This window comes from Carassius auratus, unplaced genomic scaffold, assembly GCF_003368295.1.
Source record: "Carassius auratus strain Wakin unplaced genomic scaffold, ASM336829v1 scaf_tig00040446, whole genome shotgun sequence".
Taxonomy (NCBI): domain Eukaryota; kingdom Metazoa; phylum Chordata; class Actinopteri; order Cypriniformes; family Cyprinidae; genus Carassius; species Carassius auratus.
The window spans coordinates 12381-38535 of record NW_020526595.1 but is presented as its reverse complement, the minus strand read 5'-3'; the positions used below and the strand labels follow the sequence as shown (position 1 = coordinate 38535).

Below are 26155 nucleotides of genomic sequence, written 5' to 3'. Positions count from 1 at the left end.
AAATATGTGTTATTAAGTTCAGTGTGTTTCCATAATATTCATGTAAATATGTAAATAATTAGAAACATACCGTTGTAGCCTACAAGTCAATAGTCACCTTTATTTCTATAGCTCTTTAAACAGTAAAGACTGTGTCAAAGCAACTGAACAACATTAATTAGGAACAATGTGTCAATAATGCAATTGTTTGTTTACCAAGCATGCAGAACAACCAGCCAATAAAGCTTTTTCAGAATTTAGCACTAAGAAATTACTCTTCATCCAGTTTTTTATTTTGACTCTGCATTCCTTTAGTTTTTCAAATTGCTACATTGCAACAGTCTTCAAAATACCTTCTTTTATGTTGTGCAAAGGAGAGTACATCATTCAGGTTTGAGACAACATGAGGGTTTAAATGATACTGTAAAAAATAAACTAAAACTACCAGCGAGTGACTGTAAATGTCTTTATGAATCGATTCACGCTCCGAACTCCCGAACTGACTCAAATGATTCACGCTCCGAACGGCCGAACTGGCAACACCAGTGTTGTGCTAGTTACTAAGAAATAGTATCTAGTTACAGTTACTAGTTACTTAATTCAAAAAGTAACTCAATTACTTTGTTTATTACTTACACCAAAAAGTAATGCATTAGTGCATTTTTAGTTACTTTTTTAAAGAACTTTCTTTAATGTTCCCATTAATGCGCTTTTATGCGTTATGGTCAATAAGTAAAACAGAAAGTAATGTTTAAACTCTATTTTGGTTAAGTCAGACCAGCACGAACTGAATATTGTACAAACTGAATACGGAATTAGCTTCCACTGTTATGCTGATGATACTCAGCTATATATCTCAATGAGACCAGATGAAATTTCTAAATTATCTAAGCTAACAGAGTGTGTTAAAAATGTAAAAGACTGGATGACAGAAAATGTTCTCCAATTAAATTCGGATAAGACAGAGATATTAATTATTGGACCAAAAAATACACTACACAGAATCTTGTAGATTACAATCTGCAACTAGACGGATGCAGTGGTGGACGAAGTACACAAATCAAGTACTTGAGTAAAAGTACAGATACGAATAATAAAATATTACTCCAGTAAAAGTAAAAGTACTCCTTTTTCAATTTTACTCAAGTGAAAGTACAAAAGTACTCAATTTTGTATGTACTTAAGTAAAAAAGTACTGAAAGATAGATGTTTGAAATTTTGCTAATTTAATTTTATATTAGCACATTTTTTTTTTTAATAATCCTACTGCTCAAAATACCTGGGATTTTTTCCAAAATAACCACTATATGGAGTCAAGATATATTTTTGTTGTTGATATGGACTACGCTGATGAGAGTAATGCTCACTGTGAAGCTTACACTGTGATGTACCTGAGAGAAAACAGAGATGACCATCTGATCTTCACCCGTAAGAAAAAAGTATTTTAAAGTTTGTGGTTTTACAGAACATCACAGTTATATATGACATGATAATAAGGCCTGAAGTTAGGAAGAACATCTTAAGGAAAATATAATTATATTTTCTTAATGATTTTTTTCCTTCTCAGACCTTGTCTGGAGTTTAAAAACACCCCTGGCCAAACGGGGTGCATCTCTTCCCCTCTTTGATAATTACTGTAGTTACCATTTTCTGAACATCACATCCTTTCTTTTCTCCCCAGATGTACCTATATATCTATATCTATCTATCTATCTATCTATCTATATCTATATCTATCTATCTATATATATATATATAGGTGGTTGAATAAAAATATTTGGACATTATTTATAAAAATTACCTCAAGTTAGCACCAGCAAGCCTGCTAGACATTTAGCATCAGCTACAATATTTAATTATTTTCAGTACCGTTCTGAATAAACTAGAGGTGCTCCGATCGTTATGCATATCTCCTCAGTAAAGCCGGTTTTCTAATCAGCGGTTAATTCCATCAGGTGCGTGATTTCACATAGAGCAGCTGTTACTACACAGAGCCGTTGTTAATAGAGAAGATGCGCAAATCACGTTAATTTTCAGCGTTTATTGGCCCATCTTCTCAGTTAACAATGGCTCTGTGTAGTAACAGCTGCTCTATGTGAAATCACGCACCTGATGGAATTAACCGCTGATTAGAAAACCGGCTTTACTGATGAGAAATACATAACTTCATTTTGTAATATACTTGCCTACAATTGTCATTTGTATATTGTTATTCACTATCTTCTTATTTGTATTTTTTATTCTTTTATTATGTGTTTTATGTTCTGTCGCTGTCATTCTGTTGTACTGCGGAGCTTCTGTCACGAAAACAAATTCCTCGTATGTGTACATACCTGGCAATAAAGCTCATTCTGATTCTGATTCTGATTCTGAGATGCGCATTAACGATCGGCCGATCGTGATCGGAGCACCCCTAGAATAAACATTCATGTCTGTCTAACGTTACTCGTCTAAAAAAAATCTCAAACATGCTCCGAAGTCCCAATCTGAATCAACTGAGTCGCCAACAGGCTCCGAAGTGCCGATCTGAATCAACCGAGTCGCGAACATGCTCCGAAGTGCCGATCTGAATCAACCGAGTCGCGAACATGCTCCGAAGTGCCGATCTGAATCAACCGAGTCGCGAACAGGCTCCGATGATCTGAATCAACCGAGTCGCGAACAGGCTCCGAAGTGCCGATCGGTATCAACCGAGTCGCGAACATGCTCCGAAGTGCCGATCGGTATCAACCGAGTCGCGAACATGCTCCGAAGTGCCGATCTGAATCAACCGAGTCGCGAACAGGCTCCGAAGTCCTGATCTGAATCAACCGAGTCGCGAACATGCTCCGAAGTGCCGATCTGAATCAACGGAGTCGCGAAAATGCTCCGAAGTCCAGAAGTCCCGATCTGAATCAACCGAGTCGCGAACAGGCTGTGAAGTCCCGATCTGAATCAACCGAGTCGCGAACAGGCTCCGAAGTCCCGATCTGAATCAACCGAGTCGCGAACATGCTCCGAAGAGCCGATCTGAATCAACAGAGTCGCGAACAGGCTCCGAATTGCCGATCTGAAAACTTCGACCAAAGAATGTAAAAAATTATTATATTTCTCTAATAACTCTAACTCTACAACTCAGACTCAGATCATGTATCTAAAAATAAATCGCTATAGTAAAAGAGAGAGGAGTGAAGTTTCCTACCGCTCTGCTGTGTTTGGTCCTCAAGCGCGTCTGACGCTCCGCGGCGCGTCTCCGCCCCTCACACGCGGGTTTACAGCGCTAAATTAATCATCTTTGCTAATTATTATACATTTACTTCATTGTCAGCTTCAGGTACTTATTATTGTTCAATGAACTGTTTGAAACAAAAAAAGGTTGTATTTCAGTAATAATTCTAAATTATCAAAATAAATATAAAATAAATAATAAAAAATATGATTTTCAGTTACAATAATTAATCCTAAATTCCGACATTAATAACTTACTTTTAGCAACACCAGACGCACCAGACGCACACTAAACGGTTCATTTGAATCAGTGAGTGGTCGACTCCAGAACAGCTGCAATCGGATCATTCTAATTCGTAAACGAATCGTTTGGTGCGATTCGCGATCCGATTTAAAGGTTTATTTTGAAAAGACTCAGTTCGTTCATGATGAATCAGACACCGCTTCTGCGTGTCGGAGCACGTGATATATTATAGGGAGTAACGATATGTTTTATGAAATGTAGTGAAGTTAAAAGTACGATCTTATGCTTTGGAATGTAGTGAAGTAAAAGTAAAAGTTACTCAAAATAAAACTATTTCAGTAAAGTACAGATACTTGAAAAATTTACTTAAGTACAGTAACGAAGTAAAGCTACTCCGTTACTGTCCACCACTGGACGGATGTACTGTTACTTCCTCTACAGTCAGAAATCTGGGTGTTATATTAGACAGCAACTTGTCTTTTGAAAATCATATTTCCAATGTTACAAAAACTGCATTCTTCCATCTTAGAAACATTGCCAAGCTACGAAACATGTTATCTGTTTCTGATGCAGAAAAGCTAGTTCATGCATTCATGACCTCTAGACTGGACTATTGTAATGCACTTCTAGGTGGTTGTCCTGCTTCTTCAATAAACAAGCTACAGGTCGTCCAAAACACAGCAGCTAGAGTCCTTACCAGGTCAAGAAAATATGATCATATTACCCCAATTTCACAGTCTCTGCACTGGCTACCTATTAAGTTTTGTATCAGTAACAAATTATCATAACTTACCTGTAAGGCCCTAAATGGTTTAGCTCCTGCGTACCTAACTAGCCTTCTACCACGCTACAACCCATCTCGCACCCTAAGGTCACAAAACGCTGGACTTTTGGTAGTTCCTAGGATAGCAAAGTCCACTAAAGGAGGTAGAGCTTTCTCACATTTGGCTCCCAAACTCTGGAATAGCCTTCCTGATAATGTTCGGGGTTCAGATGCACTCTCTTTAAAAACACATATCTTTCGTCAAGCATTCGAATAATGTATCTCTTAAATTGTGAGTGTAGTTGCATCTGATCAAAGGTGCATTTTTATTCATTAGCTTGGGTTAAACTAATTAATTTTACTTTGTTGGATCAGCAGCTATGCTAATGATGTCTCTATGTGTTTCTCTGTTTGTGCTGGATCTTCATCCCGTGATAACTAGGATTTACACAAGCTCCAGTCTGGATCCAGAACACCTGAGAAGAGATGATGCTGACCCTCAGAGGACCTCAGATGATGCTGACCCTGAATCAACAAACAGAACTAACAAATATTGCTACAAGTGTGACTGCATTATATAATAATTATTAATTATTAATCGTATTAATAATGTTCATCGTCTTGCTGACCACGTCTTGTATTAATTTTTCTACAAATCCTGTCATACGTGCACAAACTGACAGTCACCACTTATAAGCTATTACTAAATATTGTGGAAACATAATTTTCTGTAAAGTTGCTTTGTAACGATTTGTATTGTAAAAAGCGCTATACAAATAAACTTGAATGGAATTATATCACAAGGATTTCCGAAATAAATAACAAAACACCTGAATAACATATTCAGAATCAAAAACTAGTGGCTTCTGCATCATAAAAGCTGTTGTGTTGAGCTCTTAAAAATGTTCCTTTCACAGCTTAAGTATGAAAACTATCAACAATGGACAACATAACACAGAACTTTTTGAAATAAATAAATGAAAGCAATCTAAATTTATATTATAAAAAATAATATTCAGAATCAATTTCAAGAAACATACATACAAACATATACTGACATATATATATATTTATAAGGGCTGTCAGTCAATTAAAATTTTGGATCTAATTAGTCACAGGGTGCTGCGATTAATCTAATTAGACGCAAACTAAATTTGGCTGTGAAAATACCCCCAAAAGATAATTTGAATCTATTATTGTGTTAACTGTTTAGGCTTTATTTACAGCCTAACATAAAGTATGGGACATAAAAAAAAGATAATTTGAAAAACATCTCAGTATTCTTTTTTTTCATGCAGTGAAAGTCACTAATGACCAAAACATCTTTGTTTTGCAACAGTCTTCAAAATACCTTCTTTTATGTTGTGCAAAGGAGAGTACATCATTCAGGTTTGAGACAACATGAGGGTTTAAATGATGCTGTAAAAAATAAACTAAAACTACCAGTGAGTGACTGTAAATGTCTTTATGAATCGATTCACGCTCCGAACTCCCGAACTGACTCAAATGATTCACACTCCGAACTGCCAAACTCACTCAAATGATTCGCGATCCCGCTCCGAACTCCTGAACTGATTAAAATGATTCACGCTCCGAACTGCCAAACTGACTCAAATGATTCACGCTCCGAACTGCCAAACTGACTCAAATGATTCGCGATCCCGCTTCGAACTCCCAAACTGATTAAAATGATTCACGCTTTGAACTCCCGAACTGATTAAAATGATTCACGCTCCGAACTCCCGAACTGACTCAAATGATTCACGCTCCGAACTCCCGAACTGACTCAAATGATTCACGCTCCGAACTGCCAAACTGACTCAAATGATTCACGCTCCGAACTGCCGAACAGACTCAAATGATTCGCGAACCCGCTCCGAACTCCCGAACTGACTCAAATGATTCACGCTCCGAACTCTCGAACTGACTCAAATGATTCACGCTCCGAACGGCCGAACTGGCAACACCAGTGTTGTGCTAGTTACTAAGAAATAGTATCTAGTTACAGTTACTAGTTACTTAATTCAAAAAGTAACTCAATTACTTTGTTGATTACTTACACCAAAAAGTAATGCATTAATGCATTTTTAGTTACTTTTTAAAAAGAACTTTCTTTAATGTTCCCATTAATGCGCTTTTATGCGTTATGGTCAATAAGTAAAACAGAAAGTAATTTTTAAACACTATTTTGATTAAGTCAGACCAGCACGAACTGAATATTGTACAAACTGAATACGGAATTAGCTTCCACTGTTATGCTGATGATACTCAGCTATATATCTCAACGAGACCAGAGGAAACTTCTAAATTATTTAAGCTAACAGAGTGTTAAAAATGTAAAAGATTGGATGACAAATAATTTTCTCCAATTAGAATCGGATAAGACAGAGATATCAGCTTTAATGCACTTGTAAAAATAAAAAAGGTAGTCAAAATATATGATTTACCATACACCCTGAAAAGAAGTGGAAATTTTTTTCAAATAACTCCATTTAATGTTAATAACTTAATTTGTAAACATTTTTTTTCCTTCACAAAATGATTTTTTGAGAGAGACCAGGGACACAAGGCAGAAAACCGAGATCTGTCTCACACACTTCTTATAAACCTCAAGCATCTTCTTTAAAGACTCGTCTTTATATCCAAAGATGGGCTCAAATACATACATATTTTATTACAAATTACAAACACTAGAGCAGATATTTCTTCTGTCCTGTAATAACATTCAGTGAGGAATATCTGATACCTGTCAATATTTTAGTACATAGCCAGTTTGCACCGAGCACCAGAACAGCTGCTTTCATTCTAGTAAACATATTTCAAGAATGTTTTGATGTTTGAGTTTCTCATCTACTAAAAAGGTCGCTTTAGCTATCTATAGATCTGTAGGAGCCATCACTAACAAAAATAAAAGTGATGTAGTTCAATTTAACTGCAGAACAGTTAAACTTGGTAAACTTGTAAGGGACTCATGTAGTTACCTGTGCGAGAGAAATGTAGAGCAGAATCACACAGACGATTCTCTTCATGTCCATCCACTGCACACATGCACCGTCTCCAGAGCACACTGCATTTAACTCATCAACCACTGAACTGACATTGAGTTACATAGAGCTCAGACAATCCAAGAATCTCCAGTAATCTACATGTCTAAAGAAACTTTTCCTGTTTGTCAGTCGGATCAGTGTTACTGGTGTTTGTTCATGTGGATCAGCTCACTCTCCGCTCGTCCTGTCCAGTGGCCTGCTACATGAGAAATGTGGGATAATTAGGTCAATGTGTGCACTGCGTTTGCGTTTCACTACGACTGACAGGTGCTTTATGATCCACTTGCCTATTAAACCTCAGAAAACTAGAACATTGTTTTAATCTGGCACAAGTTTGGTCTGAACACAAGTCTCACAAAAGATAAACAGCACGCACCATTATTCCCAACTCAGATTAAGTTACACTGAACACAAGATAACTCTTATTAACCATACTGGGGTGCGCTTCCCAAAAGCATAGTTAACCAACATTTGATGATGCACTGACAGATGGAGGTGGAAACAGAGAGCTGTGTGAGTTTAATCAGGAGGGGATCTGGGATGACTAATCTGTCATATTGGCTTCAATGTAAGCATTTTTGACTCACAAGAAAGGTAACTTCCTGAATATACAGGTAGTTTTAAAGCATTAGTTCACCCAAAAATGAAAACGGTCATTGACTCACCCTCATGTCTTTCCAAACACATAAGACCTCTGTTCATCTTCAGAACACAGTTTAAGATATTTTAGATTTAGTCCAGGAGCTCTCAGTCCCTCCATTGAAGCTGTGTGTACGGTCTACGGTCCAGAAAATTAATAAAAACAATAGTCAAAATAATAAAATAATAAAAATTAGTCCATGTGACATCATACGTTAGAATTTGTTGAAGAATCAAAAACACAATTTTGGTCCAAAAATAATGTCTTTATTCAGCATCATCTTCTCTTCCTCTCTAACTGACGTCACATGGACTACTTTGTTTTTCTTACCTTTCTGGACCTGGACCGTAGACCGTACACCTTAAAACCACCATGGCAAAAAGACCAAGGGAACGTCAATCTCCCAATTCATGACCCCTTTAATATAGTTGGGTGGGGGGGGGGGGACACCAGTTGATCGTTTTCATGTTACAACAAAGACCTGGATGGGAAATCCATAGAACTGCAGCACAAGCCTTTCAGTTTTCTAGCCGTTCCACAGGCACAAGTATTTAGATTACCTCTCAAGTGAACAAAAATACAAGTTTTGGCAATTTCAAATTACTATTAAGCACCCACTGCAATATATCAGTCATTAAACCGTGCCACAAACACTGCAACACTTAAATGTGCCTTAATACACTTAAGCCACAATACTAAAAAGACCAAAGTCAATCGTATATTAAATCATGTGTAGTGTACATAGGCAAGCAGACGTCAGAAAGTGAACAAATCCAATTAATGTTCAGCGGTTTCCTTCAGGAACCTATTTATGTGAAACTTCAGACAGTTTATATGGTGTTCATGTTTGTCTGTACAAGTTACACAAGACGTTTACTGCACTTGCCTTTTAACGTTTTACTACATTTTGCAAACTGCAGAAATAACTGGTGGTTAGTGGAGCAAAGCTTTGGGTCTCCCTCCAGGTGGTGATTCCGGTGTGTGAGGTCAAACTATTGAGACAGTGATCTTGGTTTTTACACGGTTTATTAAAGAGACCAGATTCACATGATCAGAATAACTGCTCCACTAGAAACCACCGTCTGCTCACTAGAGATGGTCTTCACATGAGTGTCCCTTCCTGCAAGAGAAATGTTAGAAGTGTGAAGGGAAATAGTGACAGATTCTCGGTTCCTCTAGTCAAGAGAGAGCAAGAACTCACTCGTCCTGCCGCAGCTTTGCTCACAGGAGCCAGAAGACGGATGGCACACCGCTGTACTACAGTGGATGAAGATCTGACAGGGAGGAAAGAGGGTCAAGTCAAATCTAGAAACAGGAGTAACACTAAAGGTTAAAGTAAAGCGGCATACAGTTTCCTGCAGAGGAGCCAGTGATGTGGGATCCACAAACGTGAACATCTTCACAATGAAGCGCTTGTAGTGGGTTGGGAACTGAAGACCAGAAGAGCCAGTCACTGGAACCAATGTGGTCAGGTAACGGTCATCCTGGTAAGGGCATCTGAAAGGGACAAGGAGGTTAGAAAAGCCACAGACTAACTGGATAAACATGGTCATTACTCACCCATCAACCAGAAGGTCCCACTGGGGTAGACTGAGTGGATTGGGGGCAGAAGTTGCCCAGCAGTGTCCCAGCATCAGGACAATGTTGGGGTCAGTCCTCTCCACAATGTGCACCTCAACATACACAGGCTCCCGCAGGACTTTTGTGATGGGATAATCAGCATCACTGTAGTAGGACGTGTAGGCCTCATCCCCTGAGGAACACCAGGGATTAAACACTGCTGCAACCTGGAGTCTAAAGATACTAGGAACACATGGGACAAGAACACACCTTCTGCACACCCTTTGGTGACACACTGACCATTGGCCAGTCTAAGCTCCACCCTGAGGGGTCCAGGGGCAGCTACTGGTGGAGGTGGAGGAACAGTGTTGACCTCCACAACCAGAGCTTCCACAGAAGTGCCAGAGTACCTACACTGGAAGAGAAGCCTGGACAAACCATGAGCTTGTAGCATTTGTTACAGACCACCAAATAAGACCAGCATAGAGCACCTACTCAAAGTGACTGTCCCTTGTGATTGAACCAAGTGGTCCAATCCCCACTTCATACGAGGAGCTCATTCGGTTCTCATACACCACATAACCACTGTCCTCCTGCAAATAGCAACACTGTTGGCATCCAGTCCATCATAGGCCATGCAGAATAAAACCATAAGCATCTCCTCACCATCACTCTTGTGCCACATGCAGTCACAGGGAACTGGTATACAGCAAAGGAAGGTGTGGACCCCACAGGACTGCAAGCTGGGTCACTTCCTCCCAGTAAACTGACTGAATCCAGACTCAGTCGAGGCAGTGTAACATCTCTAGCCACCACTACCACAAACTGACCATCTCTTATACACTGGACAGTCACTGGAACAGAGAGGAACAAGAGCAGGTTCATGTTGAGGATCAGTTTAACTGAGAGTATAACCCTGACTCACTCTTACCGGTCTTCCCATAGTAACACTGCTGTCCACTAAAGCAGCAGTTGATAGCTTCACATTCAGCACTACTGATACCAGGTTGTCCACATTGGATCTGCTCAGAATCAGCTACAGAACATCTGTCCAAAGGCTCAGCCTTCGCTACTTGCTTCTGAAACTGAATCTTCTGAGGAAGCTGCTGATTAGTCTGTTGAACTGACTGCTGAAGCCGCTGGTCAGTTTGCTGGAGCATCAGAGCTGGAGGATTCTGGGACAGTTTACTCCACTTACCCTTCTTTGGAAGAGCATGACAGAGAGCACACAGTGCTAATACCTGAACCAGCCACCAACTTCCAGCCATTGTCCAACAGCTAACCACACTATTGAGATACTGCACTTTGGTCTTTTTGTACTCTTGTAGCTCAGCTAATTAGCAATAGTCCCTCCCACTTCATTAACAATCATGATTCTCCAGGCAAGTGTGAGCTCATGCAACTGGGCGATTCTCATTGGTTCTTGACCCGTTTCACACTGGAAGCGTTTGTACAGCGTCAAAGCAGCAGCCCCAAAGCTTCATATTTCTTTGAAAAGACAGTTATAAATTTGTTTTTAGAGGTGGTCAGTTATAAACTTGAATGTTTTGAAGTCTTGAAAGTTATAACATTGGGATTCACGTGAGGGAAAACTGCTCCTATCATGTTGTTTCATTCATACTCAAATATGTGTTGTTTATACTGTTATTATAATTATTATTTAAATAATAGGCCTACACACTTTTACCATAGCGTCTTACTCAAATATGTGTTATTAAGTTCAGTGTGTTTCCATAATATTCATGTAAATATGTAAATAATTTGTGATTAAGCTCCATTTTTGTGGCTGATCAGGAGAAATGTGTATTTGTTGTATTTTAACTACTCGTTAGGCTAAGTAAGAATCTCAAAATGTATTTATGTAGGGCTGAATAAAAATGAAAAAAGTCTATCCTATCCTAATCCTAATTCGTCCCACAGAGAGCCGAGACTACATTACCCCATATACCCTTGAGTTTTACAAGTGAAAAGCGCATGCGCATCCGACTCTTTCAGAGACCTGCGCAGAATGGATTTTTCCGTCCCGCCCCCGCCCGCGCAAAAATATAAGTTATTTTCTCCCGCTCCCGCCCGCAAACAATCAAGTTTCTTCCCGCTCCCGCCTGCAAAATCCCGCGGGTAAACGTACCTATACGTTTTTATTATTATTATTATTATTATTATTATTAAAAATTGCATATTCTGCTGCTCTGTTATTTTTCAATTGCTCCCTGTTGAATATAAATAATATAAAAAAAGAAACAAATGTTTCGTTTTATTTGCGTTTAATTATATGGACGAAAACGAACAAGGAACAAATAAATACAGTAAAAAAGGTAAGAAATGTAAATAGGGTAAAATGATTTATTATTTTTTATAAAGGTCGTCTGTTGACTGATATATATAAAACCCCTTCAATATAGTTGTTGTTACCTCAGGGGATGAGGGGAATGCTGCTAAAGCTGATCATAGTTGTATATGGATTGCAATTTTGAAATAAATTTAGTAGCAGAGCTACTGCAAGCGATTTTTAGAGCTGTATATATATCTCAGTACTCTTTTTTTTTTTTTTTTACATGCAGTGAAAGTCACTTATGACCAAAACATCTTTGTTTTGCAACAGTCTTCAAAATACCTTCTTTTATGTTGTGCAAAAGAAAGTACTTCATTCAGGTTTGAGACAACATGAGGGTTTAAATGATACTGTAAAAAATAAACTAATACCAGCGAGTGACTGTAAATGTCTTTATGAATCGATTCACGCTCCGAACTCCCTAACTGAATCAAATGATTCATGCTCCGAACTGCCAAACTGACTCTATTGATTCGCGATCCCGCTCCGAACTCCCGAACTGATTAAAATGATTCACGCTCCGAACTCCCGAACTGACTCAAATGATCCACGCTCCGAGCTGCCAAACTGACTCTATTGATTCGCGATCCGGCTCCGAACTCCCGAACTGAATCAAATGATTCATGCTCCGAACTGCCAAACTGACTCTATTGATTCGCGATCCCGCTCCGAACTCCCGAACTGATTAAAATGATTCACGCTCCGAACTCCCGAACTGACTCAAATGATTCACGCTCCGAGCTGCCAAACTGACTCTATTGATTCGCGATCCGGCTCCGAACTCCCGAACTGATTAAAATGATTCACGCTCCGAACTCCCGAACTGACTCAAATGATTCACGCTCCGAACTGCCAAACTGACTCTATTGATTCGCGATCCCGCTCCGAACTCCCGAATTGATTAAAATGATTCACGCTCCGAACTCCCGAACTGACTCAAATGATCCACGCTCCGAACTGCCGAACTGACTCAAATGATTCACGCTTCGAGCTGCCAAACAGACTCAAATGATTGGAGACCCCGCTCCAAACTCCCGAACAAACTCAAATGATTCGCGAACCCGCTCCGAACTCCCAAACTGACTCAAATGATTCACGCTCCGAACTGCCAAACAAACTCAAATGATTCGCGAACCCGCTCCGAACTGCCGAACTGACTCAAATGATTCACGCTCCGAACTGCCAAACAGACTCAAATGATTCGCGAACCCGCTCCGAACTGCCGAACTGACTCAAATGATTCATGCTCCGAACTCCCAAACTGACAACACCAGTGTTGTGCTAGTTACTTAGAAATATTATCTAGTTAAAAGTTACTTAATTCAAAAAGTAACTCAATTACTTTGTTGATTACACCAAAAAGTAATGCATTACTGTTTAAAGTAACTTTTTTGTTACTTTTTTTAAGAACTTTCTTTAATGTTCCCATTAATGCGCTTTTATGCGTTATGGTCACTATAAACCGAAAGTAATTTTTAAACACTATTTTGATTAAGTCAGACCAGCAGAAACTGAATATTGTACAAATCAGGGGCGAAAATCTCATCTAAATGTTGGGGGGGGGGGCAATAAACATAACATTTCTCACGAGCAAGTTTTGAAGGGGACACCAATAAAACTTGCAAAATTTTACTTAATGATATGTGTACAGAGAGGAAAGCCTTACTATTGCATGCAACAGACCGTTCCATTATCCTTCTTCTCAATGTTTCTTTTTGGTTCAATGAAAAAGCTGACTAAATTGACGAAAACATTCTTCAAAACAATTTTTTTTGTTGCAGTGTTTATGAAGTTGTGCCAGACACTCTGGACCCCCATTGGCATGTGTAGGGGGCCCACTGACTTTGAGAGTATACAGCGCCCAGAATTTGGTGCTACGCCACTGCTTTCATGTAATGGTATTACAACTGTGAAATTACAAACAAAAATATATACATTCTGAGACATGAACTGAAATGAATATTGAATTTTATTAACATAAAATCTTCCTCATATTCACCTCAAAATTTGGGGGAAACTGTGCCTCCCCTGCCTCACCCGACGAGCCACCGCTGAAAGCGACTAAATCATAGTGAACGCGGGAAAATCTAAATGCGCAGTTGATTTTGATATTCTAGATATTATCAAATTGCCTGAGTTTTGAGAACGTAGCGGACGTAGAGGATTATAATGTAAAAGGAGCTCATTCAAATACTGAGGTGCTAAACCATTCAGGGCTTTATAAGTAATAAGCAATATTTTAAAATCTATACGATGTTTGATAGGGAGCCAGTGCAGTGTGGACAGGACCGGGCTAATATGGTCATACTTCCTGGTTCTAGTAAGAACTCTTGCTGCTGCATTTTGGATCTAGCTGTAGTTTGTTTACTAAGCGTGCAGAACAACCACCCAATAAAGCATTACAATAATCTAACCTTGAAGTCATAAATGCATGGATTAACATTTCTGCATTTGACATTGAGAGCATAGGCCGTAATTTAGATATATTTTTGAGATGGAAAAATGCTGTTTTACAAATGCTAGAAACGTGGCTTTCTAAGGAAAGATTGCGATCAAGTAGCACACCTAGGTTCCTAACTGATGTTGGAGAATTGACAGAGCAACCATCAAGTCTTAGACAGTGTTCTAGGTTATTACAAGCAGAGTTTTTAGGTCCTATAATCAACACCTGTTTTTTCTGAATCTAGCAGTAAGAAATTACTCGTCATCCAGTTTTTTTATTACGACTATGCATTCCATTAGTTTTTCAAATTGCAAAAAGATGCAAAAGAATATTGTGCTCAATTGTGTCAAACGCAGCACTAAGATCCAATAAAACTAATAGAGAGATACACCCACGATCAGATGATAAGAGCAGATCATTTGTAACTCTAAGGAGAGCAGTCTCAGTACTATGATACGGTCTAAATCCTGACTGGAAATCCTCACATATACCATTTTTCTCTAAGAAGGAATATAATTGTGAGGATACCACCTTTTCTAGTATCTTGGACAGAAAAGGGAGATTCGAGATTGGTCTATAATTAACTAGTTCTTTGGGTTCAAGTTGTGGTTTTTTGATGAGAGGCTTAATAACAGGCAGTTTGAAGGTTTTGGGACATATCCTAATGACAATGAGGAATTAATAATAGTCAGAAGAGGATCTATGACTTCTGGAAGCACCTCTTTTAGGAGCTTAGATGGTATAGGGTCTAACATACATGTTGTTGGTTTAGATGACTTAACAAGTTTATACAATTCTTCCTCTCCTATAGTAGAGAATGAGTGGAACTGTTCCTCAGGGGGTCTATAGTGCACTGTCTGATGTGATACTGTAGCTGACGGCTGAATTCAATAAGCCAAGCTTTATCATTTATTCATATTGCTTGTTTTTTTATTTGTTGAACCTAAATTAAATTAATCTTAACTTGGTTTGAACGTTTTTTGTATTTTCTAGTTCGTGGAACAGACACAGTCTCTATAGTGTGATATCTAGGTGAAAGAGTCTCTATGTGCTGAGAATTAACTGACCTCTGTGACGGGAGGCAGCCGTATCTAGAGCCCTAACATTCTTACTGTCCTCAATTAAAGATTGGATGCGTGTCTCTAATTCTGAAATCTTCTCTGTCAGCCTAACTATTTCCCTGCATTTATCACATGTGAATCCCTCATCAGCGACAGAGATAGATAAACCGTACATGTGGCAAGAGCTGCAAATAACGATAGCAGGAGAAGCCATTACTCACCGTGCTTGATGAAATATTCTTACTGCGGTTGTTTGATGAACTTGTGAAAAACTGGAGCGAGAGAGAGGAGAAAAGAAAATGCTAATGACAAGCTAACGAGTGCTAACGCTTTGCGGGTGTACTTCACTCATGGATATAAAATAGTGAATGATCAAAGTTAATCTGATAAGATTGATCAATAATATCAGAAATATGGCGTGAATTAAGTTATGTTTTACCACTTAAAAAAAAAAAAAAAAAAGATTCTAGAGAAAAATAAAAACAGCTACACGGAGCTATGATTAGCTACAGAAGGCCAACAGGAAGTGGAGAAAACACTGTCCAACAGCAACCAAAATCCTTTAACAGAGTTGGATATTAAAGAGTCAATGACAGTTTATTTTTGGGTGAACTAATGGTTTAACCTACAACCATCATGGCGAAAAGCCCAAGGGAACTTCAATTTCCCAGTTCATGACCCCTTTAATATAGTTTGGGGGGGGGGGGGGGGGGGGGGGGGGGGGGAGGCAGAGACTCTGCAAAGCAACACCAGTTGATCGTTTTCATCTTACAACCTCAAAGACCTGGATGGGAAATCATCCATAGAACAGCAGCACAAGTCTTTCAGTTTTCTAGCCGTTCCACAGGCACAAGTATTTAGATTACCTCTCAAGTGAACAAAATGCGAGTTTTGGTGATTTCAAATTACTATTAAACACCCACTGCAATATTTCAGTCATTAAACAGTGCCACAAAACACTGAAAAACCTAATGGCCTTAATACATTTAAGTCATAATACTAAGAGACCAAAGTCAGGAAACTATGTGAAACTTCAGACAGTTTATATGGTGTTCATGTTTGTCTGTACAAGTTACACAAGACGTTTACTGCACTTGCCTTTTAACGTTTTACTACATTATGCAAACTGCAGAAATAACTGGTGGTTAGTGGAGCAAAGCTTTGGGTCTCCCTCCAGGTGGTGATTCCGGTGTGTGAGGTCAAACTATTGAGACAGTGATCTTGGTTTTTACACGGTTTATTAAAGAGACCAGATTCACATGATCAGAATAACTGCTCCACTAGAAACCACCGTCTGCTCACTAGAGATGGTCTTCACATGAGTGTCCCTTCCTGCAAGAGAAATGTTAGAAGTGTGAAGGGAAATAGTGACAGATTCTCAGTTCCTCTAGTCAAGAGAGAGCAAGAACTCACTCGTCCTGCCGCAGCTTTGCTCACAGGAGCCAGAAGACGGATGGCACACCGCTGTACTACAGTGGATGAAGATCTGACAGGGAGGAAAGAGGGTCAAGTCAAATCTAGAAACAGGAGTAACACTAAAGGTTAAAGTAAAGAGGCATACAGTTTCCTGCAGAGGAGCCAGTGATGTGGGATCCACAAACGTGAACATCTTCACAATGAAGCGCTTGTAGTGGGTTGGGAACTGAAGACCAGAAGAGCCAGTCACTAGAACCAATGTGGTCAGGTAACGGTCATCCTGGTAAGGGCATCTGAAAGGGACAAGGAGGTTAGAAAAGCCACAGACTAACTGGATAAACATGGTCATTACTCACCCATCAACCAGAAGGTCCCACTGGGGTAGACTGAGTGGATTGGGGGCGGAAGTTGCCCAGCAGTGTCCCAGCATCAGGACAATGTTGGGGTCAGTCCTCTCCACGATGTGCACCTCAACATACACAGGCTCCCGCAGGACTTTTGTGATGGGATAATCAGCATCACTGTAGTAGGACGTGTAGGCCTCATCCCCTGAGGAACACCAGGGATTAAACACTGCTGCAACCTGGAGTCTAAAGATACTAGGAACACATGGGACAAGAACACACCTTCTGCACACCCTTTGGTGACACACTGACCATTGGCCAGTCTAAGCTCCACCCTGAGGGGTCCAGGGGCAGCTACTGGTGGAGGTGGAGGAACAGTGTTGACCTCCACAACCAGAGCTTCCACAGAAGTGCCAGAGTACCTACACTGGAAGAAAAGCCTGGACAAACCATGAGCTTGTAGCATTTGTTACAGACCACCAAATAAGACCAGCATAGAGCACCTACTCAAAGTGACTGTCCCTTGTGATTGAACCAAGTGGTCCAATCCCCACTTCATACGAGGAGCTCATTCTGTTCTCATACACCACATAACCACTGTCCTCCTGCAAATAGCAACACTGTTGGCATCCAGTCCATCATAGGCCATGCAGAATAAAACCATAAGCATCTCCTCACCATCACTCTTGTGCCACATGCAGTCACAGGGAACTGGTATACAGCAAAGGAAGGTGTGGACCCCACAGGACTGCAAGCTGGGTCACTTCCTCCCAGTAAACTGACTGAATCCAGACTCAGTCGAGGCAGTGTAACATCTCTAGCCACCACTACCACAAACTGACCATCTCTTATACACTGGACAGTCACTGGAACAGAGAGGAACAAGAGCAGGTTCATGTTGAGGATCAGTTTAACTGAGAGTATAACCCTGACTCACTCTTACCGGTCTTCCCATAGTAACACTGCTGTCCACTAAAGCAGCAGTTGATAGCTTCACATTCAGCACTACTGATACCAGGTTGTCCACATTGGATCTGCTCAGAATCAGCTACAGAACATCTGTCCAAAGGCTCAGCCTTCGCTACTTGCTTCTGAAACTGAATCTTCTGAGGAAGCTGCTGATTAGTCTGTTGAACTGACTGCTGAAGCCGCTGGTCAGTTTGCTGGAGCATCAGAGCTGGAGGATTCTGGGACAGTTTACTCCACTTACCCTTCTTTGGAAGAGCATGACAGAGAGCACACAGTGCTAATACCTGAACCAGCCACCAACTTCCAGCCATTGTCCAACAGCTAACCACACTATTGAGATACTGCACTTTGGTCTTTTTGTACTCTTGTATCTCAGCTAATTAGCAATAGTCCCTCCCACTTCATTAACAATCATGATTCTCCAGGCAAGTGTGAGATCATGCAACTGGGCGAATCTCATTGGTTCTTGACCCGTTTCACACTGGAAGCGTTTGTACAGCGTCAAAGCAGCAGCCCCAAAGATTCATATTTCTTTGAAAAGACAGTTATAAATTTGTTTTTAGAGGTGGTCAGTTATAAACTTGAATGTTTTGAAGTCTTGAAAGTTATAACATGGGGATTCACGTGAGGGAAAACTGCTCCTATCATGTTTCATTCATTCTCAAATATGTGCTGTTTATACTGTTATTATAATTATTATTTAAATAATAGGCCTACACACTTTTACCATAGCGTCTTACCCAAATATGTGTCATTAAGTTCAGTGTGTTTCCATAATATTCATGTAAATATGTAAATAATTTGTGATTAAGCTCCATTTTTGTGGCTGATCAGGAGAAATGTGAAGTATTTGTTGTATTTTAACTACTCGTTAGGCTAAGTAAGAATCTCAAAATGTATTTATGTAGAGCTGAATAAAAATGAAAAAAGTCTATCCTATCCTAATCCTAATTCGTCCCACAGAGAGCCGAGACTACATTACCCATATACCCTTGAGTTTTACAAGTGAAAAGCGCATGCGCATCCGACTCTTTCAGAGACAAGCGCAGAATGGATTTTTCCGTCCCGCCCCCGCCCGCGCAAAAATATAAGTTATTTTCTCCCGCTCCCGCCCGCAAACAATCAAGTTTCTTCCCGCTCCCGCCCGCAAAATCCCGCGGGTAAACGTACCTATACGTTATTATTATTATTATTATTAAAAATTGCATATTCTGCTGCTCTGTTATTTTTTCAATTGCTCCCCTGTTGAATATAAATAATATTAAAAAAAGAAACAAATGTTTCGTTTTATTTGCATTTAATTATATGGACGAAAACGAACAAGGAACAAATAAATACAGAATAACAGGTAAGAAATGTAAATAGGGTAAAATGATTTATTATTTTTTATAAAGGTCGTCTGTTGACTGATATATATAAAACCCCTTCAATATAGTTGTTGTTACCTCAGGGGATGAGGGGAATGCTGCTAAAGCTGATCATAGTTGTATATGGATTGCAATTTTGAAATAAATTTAGTAGCAGAGCTACTGCAAGCGATTTTTAGAGCTGTATATATATATATATATATATATATATATATATATATATATATATATATATAGGGGGTTCTGTAGAAAAAGTAGCTTGTTTTGGACTTGTTTTCACAGGCCTGGGGGGTATTCCAGAAAGCTTGGTTAACTTACCATTTGATAAACTATAACCTCTGGATTGATTTACCCCAAACAGGCATACCATGAGTATGTCGGTTCCAAAACACCTGAGAAGAGTTAGCTTAATCAACCTCTGACTGGTTACCCAGAGTTAATGCGCGTGCACGGTGCATGTATAAAGACATTTTCAATGGATCGCCGATTTCACGAGTCACCATGGAAACTCAAAGCGAAAAAAAGAGAGCGGCGTATTTCACAGAGGCGGAGTTGGAAGTTTTAATGCATGCTTATGAGGAGTTTAAGCCAATAATATTAAAAAGAAGCAATACAGCTGCATCGGCTAAAGCAAGAGAGTTGGCTTGGCAAAAAATAACGGACAGAGTAAATGCGTGAGTGTATTAAATTACAAATTTGGTATTGGCTCCCGTTTTATTGAAATGCAAAATAATGAAGTATGACTTATACATACTTTTGAATATGTTAAATCACTATGAAAGCATTTACTTTTCCTGCCATTTTATTTCTTTAGCTTGAAATAATAATGTATATTTCTTATTTAATAAGGTGTAATCCTTCTGGAGCCACAAGAACTTTAAGCCAAGTCAAAATGAAACACAAAAACATTCTGCAAAAAGGTAATATTTGATTACACAATTACTGAACTATTATTATAACAGGATTTAGTATATTCATTCTGTCATGCAGCTAACAGAAAAAAGACTGAAGCCCGTCTAACTGGCGGGGGGCCACCACCACCTCCCCTCACCCCATCTGAGGAGCTGGCTCTGTCCCTTAATAAAGGGCGACCAGTGGTTGCTGGCATTCCAGGGGGCACTTCATCACACATACTATGCACCACAAGTGATGGTTAGAAAAGGGTGACATGTAAGTTTACCTCTATGATTTGTTTTCATTTTTTATCCTGACAAATTACTATCTCTGTCACTTAAAGGCTTTTTGAACAAGATTAATTTATGTAGGCTTATTTTATTTAACTGCATATGATGTATTATTTTCTTTGATAATATTGAGAATTTAACGGGTTGTGTGTTCTTATAGATACTGATGGACAGATTGTATTATTGGACTCTCCAGAAAGAACACAGTCTGTCACAGTTGTAAGTGATTTGTTGTCAGGTACTTTTAGGGGTTTTTTTTTGTTTTTTTTGCCAAATAATGTATACTTGAATATTTGTCTTGTAGGATGAAGATGATGATGACGATGAAGAGACCACATCTGCTGTGACAGAAGTGGACAATGCTGGTAGATCCACTGAGGTATGATGCATACCATTATGATGTGTGGCCCCTTTTTGCATTAGAGTAACAAACTGTCATTGTCCTTTCTCAGTACATACCTAGGGATCTGCCCACAGATGAGGGTCCTTCAGCCTCAGCACACAATCTAAGCAGGGTAAGAATTTGTGTCCATGTGTCCATATTTTAATTTTATTGTCTGACCAAACAATCTCATTTATTACATTTTTCCACCTTAGTTGCCAGCAAAGGAGCTGTATAAGGTCCATCTTCAAAAACAAATAAGAAAAAGTGACATGGAGATGGACCTTATACAGCTTCAAATGGAAGAGAAAAGGCTCCTCATTAAAAAAGCAGCACTTGAAATAGAATTACTTGAGAATCGCCTTAAGGTGAGAACTTGTCTGAATATTAATCTGTTGCATGTTAAAAGTGGTCCGTCTGTCTGTCTGTGTCTGTATCTATCTATCTATCTATCTATCTATCTGTATGTATGTATGTATGTATGTATGTGTGTATGTGTAAAGCAATATAAAAAAAAAAACATTTTAATGAATTTTACTTTTATTGTTTTTCAGGAAATGAAGAAATAAACTGCCTGGCAGACCAGTGCAAAAAAAACTAATAAAAGTAATTTTGACAAATCCTGTCTCTCAAAAGTCTTACGTCTCTGTTGGGCTCTAAAATCTGTCGGTGTTCCTCTGGGCCATCTTCCTCAATACAAGGAGGGTGGCTCTCTCCTCTTATAGTGGCAATATTGTGAAGCACAACACAAGCCACAATAATGTCGCATGCCCTCTCTGGACTAACCCGGAGCCCACGCAGACACTGAAACCGAGATTTGAGGATCCCTATAGTCATCTCCACCTTGGCCCGTGTTCGGCTGTGAGCCAGGTTAAACCGTGTCTGTGGTCCAGGCTCAGGTTCAGGGTAGGGTGTCATTAAATAGGGCAGACAAGGGTATCCTCTGTCCCCCAGCAAGTAACCATTGTACTGTCCTGTAATGATTGAAGTGTACAACACAAATATAGTAAAAACGAAAAAACAAAAATTGTATAAAGCAAATCATACCCTGCTGAAATGTCTGGCATAATGATGACTCGCGGAAAATTCTGGCATCATGCACAGATCCTGGCCATTTTGCCTCGACATTGGTGATGATTTGGGTTGCCTCACATATTACCTATAGTTAGTGGAAAAAGTAATGACTTTGATGATTTTAAGAAGGGGAAAAAATTAAGTTGTTACCTGCACATTGATACTATGAATAGATTTCCTATTAACATAGTCTCCCTCATTTATTGATGGAGCTTTAATAGGAATGTGAGTGCCATCAATGCACCCAATTACATTTGGAAACCCTGAAACAGAAAGTTTTGGAAGTATGAAGTGTGTGCATAAGGAATACATGTATAGATATTAATAATATGACTAAATATTAAATATGCGTCATATATTTTACTACAAAGGACAAACCTGCCACTCTGTGGAATTCGTCTTTAATAACAAGCAGAGGTTTATGGCCAGGGAACTGTACAAACGTGGGTAACAACTGTTTAACTGCCAGACACACTGTACGAACGGCTCTACACACAGTTGCCTTTCCCACATGCTCTGAATCGCCCACACTGTACAAAAAATGGCCAGACGCAAAAAACCTGAGTGCTATGCACAGAATGTTTTCTGTGCTAAGCGCAGAGCCGCGGTTTGTCACATTTGCGATATGCGGTTTTAAAAGACGTGTTAAATATCTTTTGAATCTTTTGAAAAACGATAACGCTCTTTTAAATATTCATTAGGGTAAGCAAACACATCAATACGCGGTCTTATAACCCTCTCCCGATGAAAAAAACCTCGTATAATTTGTGCTTCAACGTCCACAGGATCCTCGTCAAAAGGGCACGCCATGCTCACCAACCTTCTGAAACGAAGTTACACTGAAACATAACCTGCTCTCGAGCAGGTTATCTTCAGAGAGTCAGTTGCTATGGTTACATACATACCCAGAAAGTGACCTCTGTTTTTGGAACCGAACGTTGAGGTTATCCACGAACTTACCCTTATACATACCCAGGTATGTCACATAACCTGCTTTTTGGAATACCCCCCTGGTTGCTTATTTGTCTTGCGAGATCTGGCAACACTGATGAGCTCACACTTGCGCAAGTCTGGAGAATCATGATTGTTAATGAAGTGGGAGGGACTATTGCTAATTAGCTGAGATACAAGAGTACAAAAAGACCAATGTGCAGCATCTCAATAGTGTGATTAGCTGTTGGACAATGGCTGGAAGTTGGTGGCTGGTTCAGGTATTAGCACTGTGTGCTCTCTGTCATGCTCTTCCAAAGAAGGGTAAGTGGAGTAAACTGTCCCAGAATCCTCCAGCTCTGATGCTCCAGCAAACTGACCAGCGGCTTCAGCAGTCAGTTCAACAGACTAATCAGCAGCTTCCTCAGAAGATTCAGTTTCAGAAGCAAGTAGCGAAGGCTGAGCCTTTGGACAGATGTTCTGTAGCTGATTCTGAGCAGATCCAATGTGGACAACCTGGTATCAGTAGTGCTGAATGTGAAGCTATCAACTGCTGCTTTAGTGGACAGCAGTGTTACTATGGGAAGACCGGTAAGAGTGAGTCAGGGTTATACTCTCAGTTAAACTGATCCTCAACATGAACCTGCTCTTGTTCCTCTCTGTTCCAGTGACTGTCCAGTGTATAAGAGATGGTCAGTTTGTGGTAGTGGTGGCTAGAGATGTTACACTGCCTCGACTGAGTCTGGATTCAGTCAGTTTACTGGGAGGAAGTGACCCAGCTTGCAGTCCTGTGGGGTCCACACCTTCCTTTGCTGTATACCAGTTCCCTGTGACTGCATGTGGCACAAGAGTGATGGTGAGGAGATGCTTATGGTTTTATTCTGCATGGCCTATGATGGACTGGATGCCAACAGTGTTGCTATTTGCAGGAGGACAGTGGTTATGTGGTGTATGAGAACAGAATGAGCTCCTCGTATGAAGTGGGGATTGGACCACTTGGTTCAATCACAAGGGACAGTCACTTTGAGTAGGTGCTCTATGCTGGTCTTATTTGGTGGTCTGTAACAAATGCTACAAGCTCATGGTTTGTCCAGGCTTCTCTTCCAGTGTAGGTACTCTGGCACTTCTGTGGAAGCTCTGGTTGTGGAGGTCAACACTGTTCCTCCACCTCCACCAGTAGCTGCCCCTGGACCCCTCAGGGTGGAGCTTAGACTGGCCAATGGTCAGTGTGTCACCAAAGGGTGTGCAGAAGGTGTGTTCTTGTCCCATGTGTTCCTAGTATCTTTAGACTCCAGGTTGCAGCAGTGTTTAATCCCTGGTGTTCCTCAGGGGATGAGGCCTACACGTCCTACTACAGTGATGCTGATTATCCCATCACAAAAGTCCTGCGGGAGCCTGTGTATGTTGAGGTGCACATTGTGGAGAGGACTGACCCCAACATTGTCCTGATGCTGGGACACTGCTGGGCAACTTCCGCCCCCAATCCACTCAGTCTACCCCAGTGGGACCTTCTGGTTGATGGGTGAGTAATGACCATGTTTATCCAGTTAGTCTGTGGCTTTTCTAACCTCCTTTTCCCTTTCAGATGCCCTTACCAGGATGACCGTTACCTGACCACATTGGTTCCAGTGACTGGCTCTTCTGGTCTTCAGTTCCCAACCCACTACAAGCGCTTCATTGTGAAGATGTTCACGTTTGTGGATCCCACATCACTGGCTCCTCTGCAGGAAACTGTATGCCGCTTTACTTTAACCTTTAGTGTTACTCCTGTTTCTAGATTTGACTTGACCCTCTTTCCTCCCTGTCAGATCTTCATCCACTGTAGTACAGCGGTGTGCCATCCGTCTTCTGGCTCCTGTGAGCAAAGCTGCGGCAGGACGAGTGAGTTCTTGCTCTCTCTTGACTAGAGGAACCGAGAATCTTCACTATTTCCCTTCACACTTCTAACATTTCTCTTGCAGGAAGGGACACTCATGTGAAGACCATCTCTAGTGAGCAGACGGTGGTTTCTAGTGGAGCAGTTATTCTGATCATGTGAATCTGGTCTCTTTAATAAACCGTGTAAAAACCAAGATCACTGTCTCAATAGTTTGACCTCACACACCGGAATCACCACCTGGAGGGAGACCCAAAGCTTTGCTCCACTAACCACCAGTTATTTCTGCAGTTTGCAAAATGTACATGAAAAAACATGAACCTCATATAAACTGTCTGAAGTTTCACATTAATAGTTCCCTGACTTTTGGTCTCTTAGTATTATGGCTTGAATGTGTTAAGGCCATTAAGTATTTCAGTGTTTTGTGGCACTGTTTAATGACTGATATATTGCAGTGGGTGTTTAATAGTAATTTGAAATTGCCAAAACTCGCATTTTGTTCACTTGAGAGGTAATCTAAATACTTGTGCCTGTGGAACGGCTAGAAAACTGAAAGACTTGTGCTGCTGTTCTATGGATGATTTCCCATCCAGGTCTTTTGAGGTTGTAACATGAAAACGGTCAACTGGTGTCCCCCCCCCAACTATATTAAAGGGGTCATGAACTGGGAAATTGAAGTTCCCTTGGTCTTTTTGCCATGGTGGTTGTAGGTTAAACCATTAGTTCACCCCCCAATAAACTGTCATTGACTCTTTAATATCCAACTCTGTTAAAGGATTTTGGTCGCTGTTGGACAGCGTTTTCTCTACTTCCTGTTGGCCTTCTGTAGCTAATCATAGGTCCGTGTAGCTGTTTTTATTTTTCTCTAGAATCTTTATTTTTTTTAAAGTGGTAAAATATAACTTAATTCACACCATATTTCTGATATTATTGATCAATCTTATCAGATTAACTTTGATCGATCACTTTTATATCCGTGACTGCAGCACACCTGCAAAGCGTTAGCACTCGTTAGCTTGTCATTAGCGTTTTCTTTTCTCTCTCGCTCCAGTTTTTCACAAGTTCATCAAACAACCGCAGTAAGAATATTTCATCAAGCACGGTGAGTAATGGCTTCTCCTGCTATCGTTATTTGCAGCTCTTGCCACATGTACGGTTTATCTATCTCTGTCGCTGATGAGGGATTCACATGTGATAAATGCAGGGAAACAGTTAGGCTGACAGAGAAGATTTCAGAATTAGAGACATGCATCCAATCTTTAATTGAGGACAGTAAGAATGTTAGGGCTCTAGATACGGCTGCCTCCCGTCACAGAGGTCAGTTAATTCTCAGCACA

The 26155-nt window shown here is 40.1% G+C and overlaps 3 protein-coding genes and 1 long non-coding RNA gene across 5 annotated transcripts; 2 read left to right on the top strand and 2 right to left on the bottom strand.

Moving 5' to 3' along the window:
• Positions 1–8887: 8887 nt before the first annotated feature.
• On the bottom strand, positions 8888–10748 carry LOC113084685 (zona pellucida sperm-binding protein 4-like). The gene is made up of 8 exons (XM_026254940.1): positions 10372–10748; positions 10107–10294; positions 9936–10033; positions 9711–9868; positions 9441–9633; positions 9230–9377; positions 9082–9154; positions 8888–9000 (listed from the first exon to the last, which is right to left on the bottom strand). The coding sequence occupies exons 1-8, from the start codon at positions 10706–10708 to the stop codon at positions 8924–8926; spliced, it is 1272 nt and encodes a 423-aa protein (XP_026110725.1). The 5' UTR covers positions 10709–10748; the 3' UTR covers positions 8888–8923.
• A 5747-nt stretch (positions 10749–16495) lies between these two features.
• LOC113084682 (zona pellucida sperm-binding protein 4-like) lies at positions 16496–18358 on the bottom strand. Its single transcript, XM_026254938.1, has 8 exons — positions 17980–18358; positions 17715–17902; positions 17544–17641; positions 17319–17476; positions 17049–17241; positions 16838–16985; positions 16690–16762; positions 16496–16608 (listed from the first exon to the last, which is right to left on the bottom strand). The coding sequence occupies exons 1-8, from the start codon at positions 18314–18316 to the stop codon at positions 16532–16534; spliced, it is 1272 nt and encodes a 423-aa protein (XP_026110723.1). The 5' UTR covers positions 18317–18358; the 3' UTR covers positions 16496–16531.
• Positions 18359–19721: 1363 nt separating this feature from the next.
• Positions 19722–21547, top strand: LOC113084683 (uncharacterized). 2 transcript variants are annotated; one of them, XR_003283791.1, is made up of 6 exons: positions 19722–20292; positions 20363–20542; positions 20717–20775; positions 20861–20935; positions 21009–21306; positions 21493–21547. It is a non-coding gene; the product is annotated as an uncharacterized LOC113084683 (long non-coding RNA). The 2 variants fall into 2 exon arrangements; XR_003283792.1 differs by lacking the exon at positions 20717–20775.
• Positions 21548–23174: 1627 nt separating this feature from the next.
• On the top strand, positions 23175–25016 carry LOC113084681 (zona pellucida sperm-binding protein 4-like). Its single transcript, XM_026254937.1, has 8 exons — positions 23175–23533; positions 23611–23798; positions 23872–23969; positions 24037–24194; positions 24272–24464; positions 24528–24675; positions 24751–24823; positions 24904–25016. The coding sequence occupies exons 1-8, from the start codon at positions 23197–23199 to the stop codon at positions 24978–24980; spliced, it is 1272 nt and encodes a 423-aa protein (XP_026110722.1). The 5' UTR covers positions 23175–23196; the 3' UTR covers positions 24981–25016.
• Positions 25017–26155: the final 1139 nt, after the last annotated feature.

Bases quoted from the DNA above. Each gene is read 5' to 3' on its own strand.
- LOC113084685 (XM_026254940.1), bottom strand. From the start codon at position 10,708: ATGGCTGGAAGTTGGTGGCTGGTTCAGGTATTAGCACTGTGTGCTCTC. The intron at 10,295-10,371 runs GTAAGAGTGAGT...TCTCTGTTCCAG, and splicing joins GTGTTACTATGGGAAGACCG to TGACTGTCCAGTGTATAAGA. The intron at 9,001-9,081 runs GTGAGTTCTTGC...TTTCTCTTGCAG, and splicing joins GCAAAGCTGCGGCAGGACGA to GAAGGGACACTCATGTGAAG.
- LOC113084682 (XM_026254938.1), bottom strand. From the start codon at position 18,316: ATGGCTGGAAGTTGGTGGCTGGTTCAGGTATTAGCACTGTGTGCTCTC. The intron at 17,642-17,714 runs GTGAGGAGATGC...TGCTATTTGCAG, and splicing joins CATGTGGCACAAGAGTGATG to GAGGACAGTGGTTATGTGGT. The intron at 16,609-16,689 runs GTGAGTTCTTGC...TTTCTCTTGCAG, and splicing joins GCAAAGCTGCGGCAGGACGA to GAAGGGACACTCATGTGAAG.
- LOC113084681 (XM_026254937.1), top strand. From the start codon at position 23,197: ATGGCTGGAAGTTGGTGGCTGGTTCAGGTATTAGCACTGTGTGCTCTC. The intron at 23,534-23,610 runs GTAAGAGTGAGT...TCTCTGTTCCAG, and splicing joins GTGTTACTATGGGAAGACCG to TGACTGTCCAGTGTATAAGA. The intron at 24,824-24,903 runs GTGAGTTCTTGC...TTTCTCTTGCAG, and splicing joins GCAAAGCTGCGGCAGGACGA to GAAGGGACACTCATGTGAAG.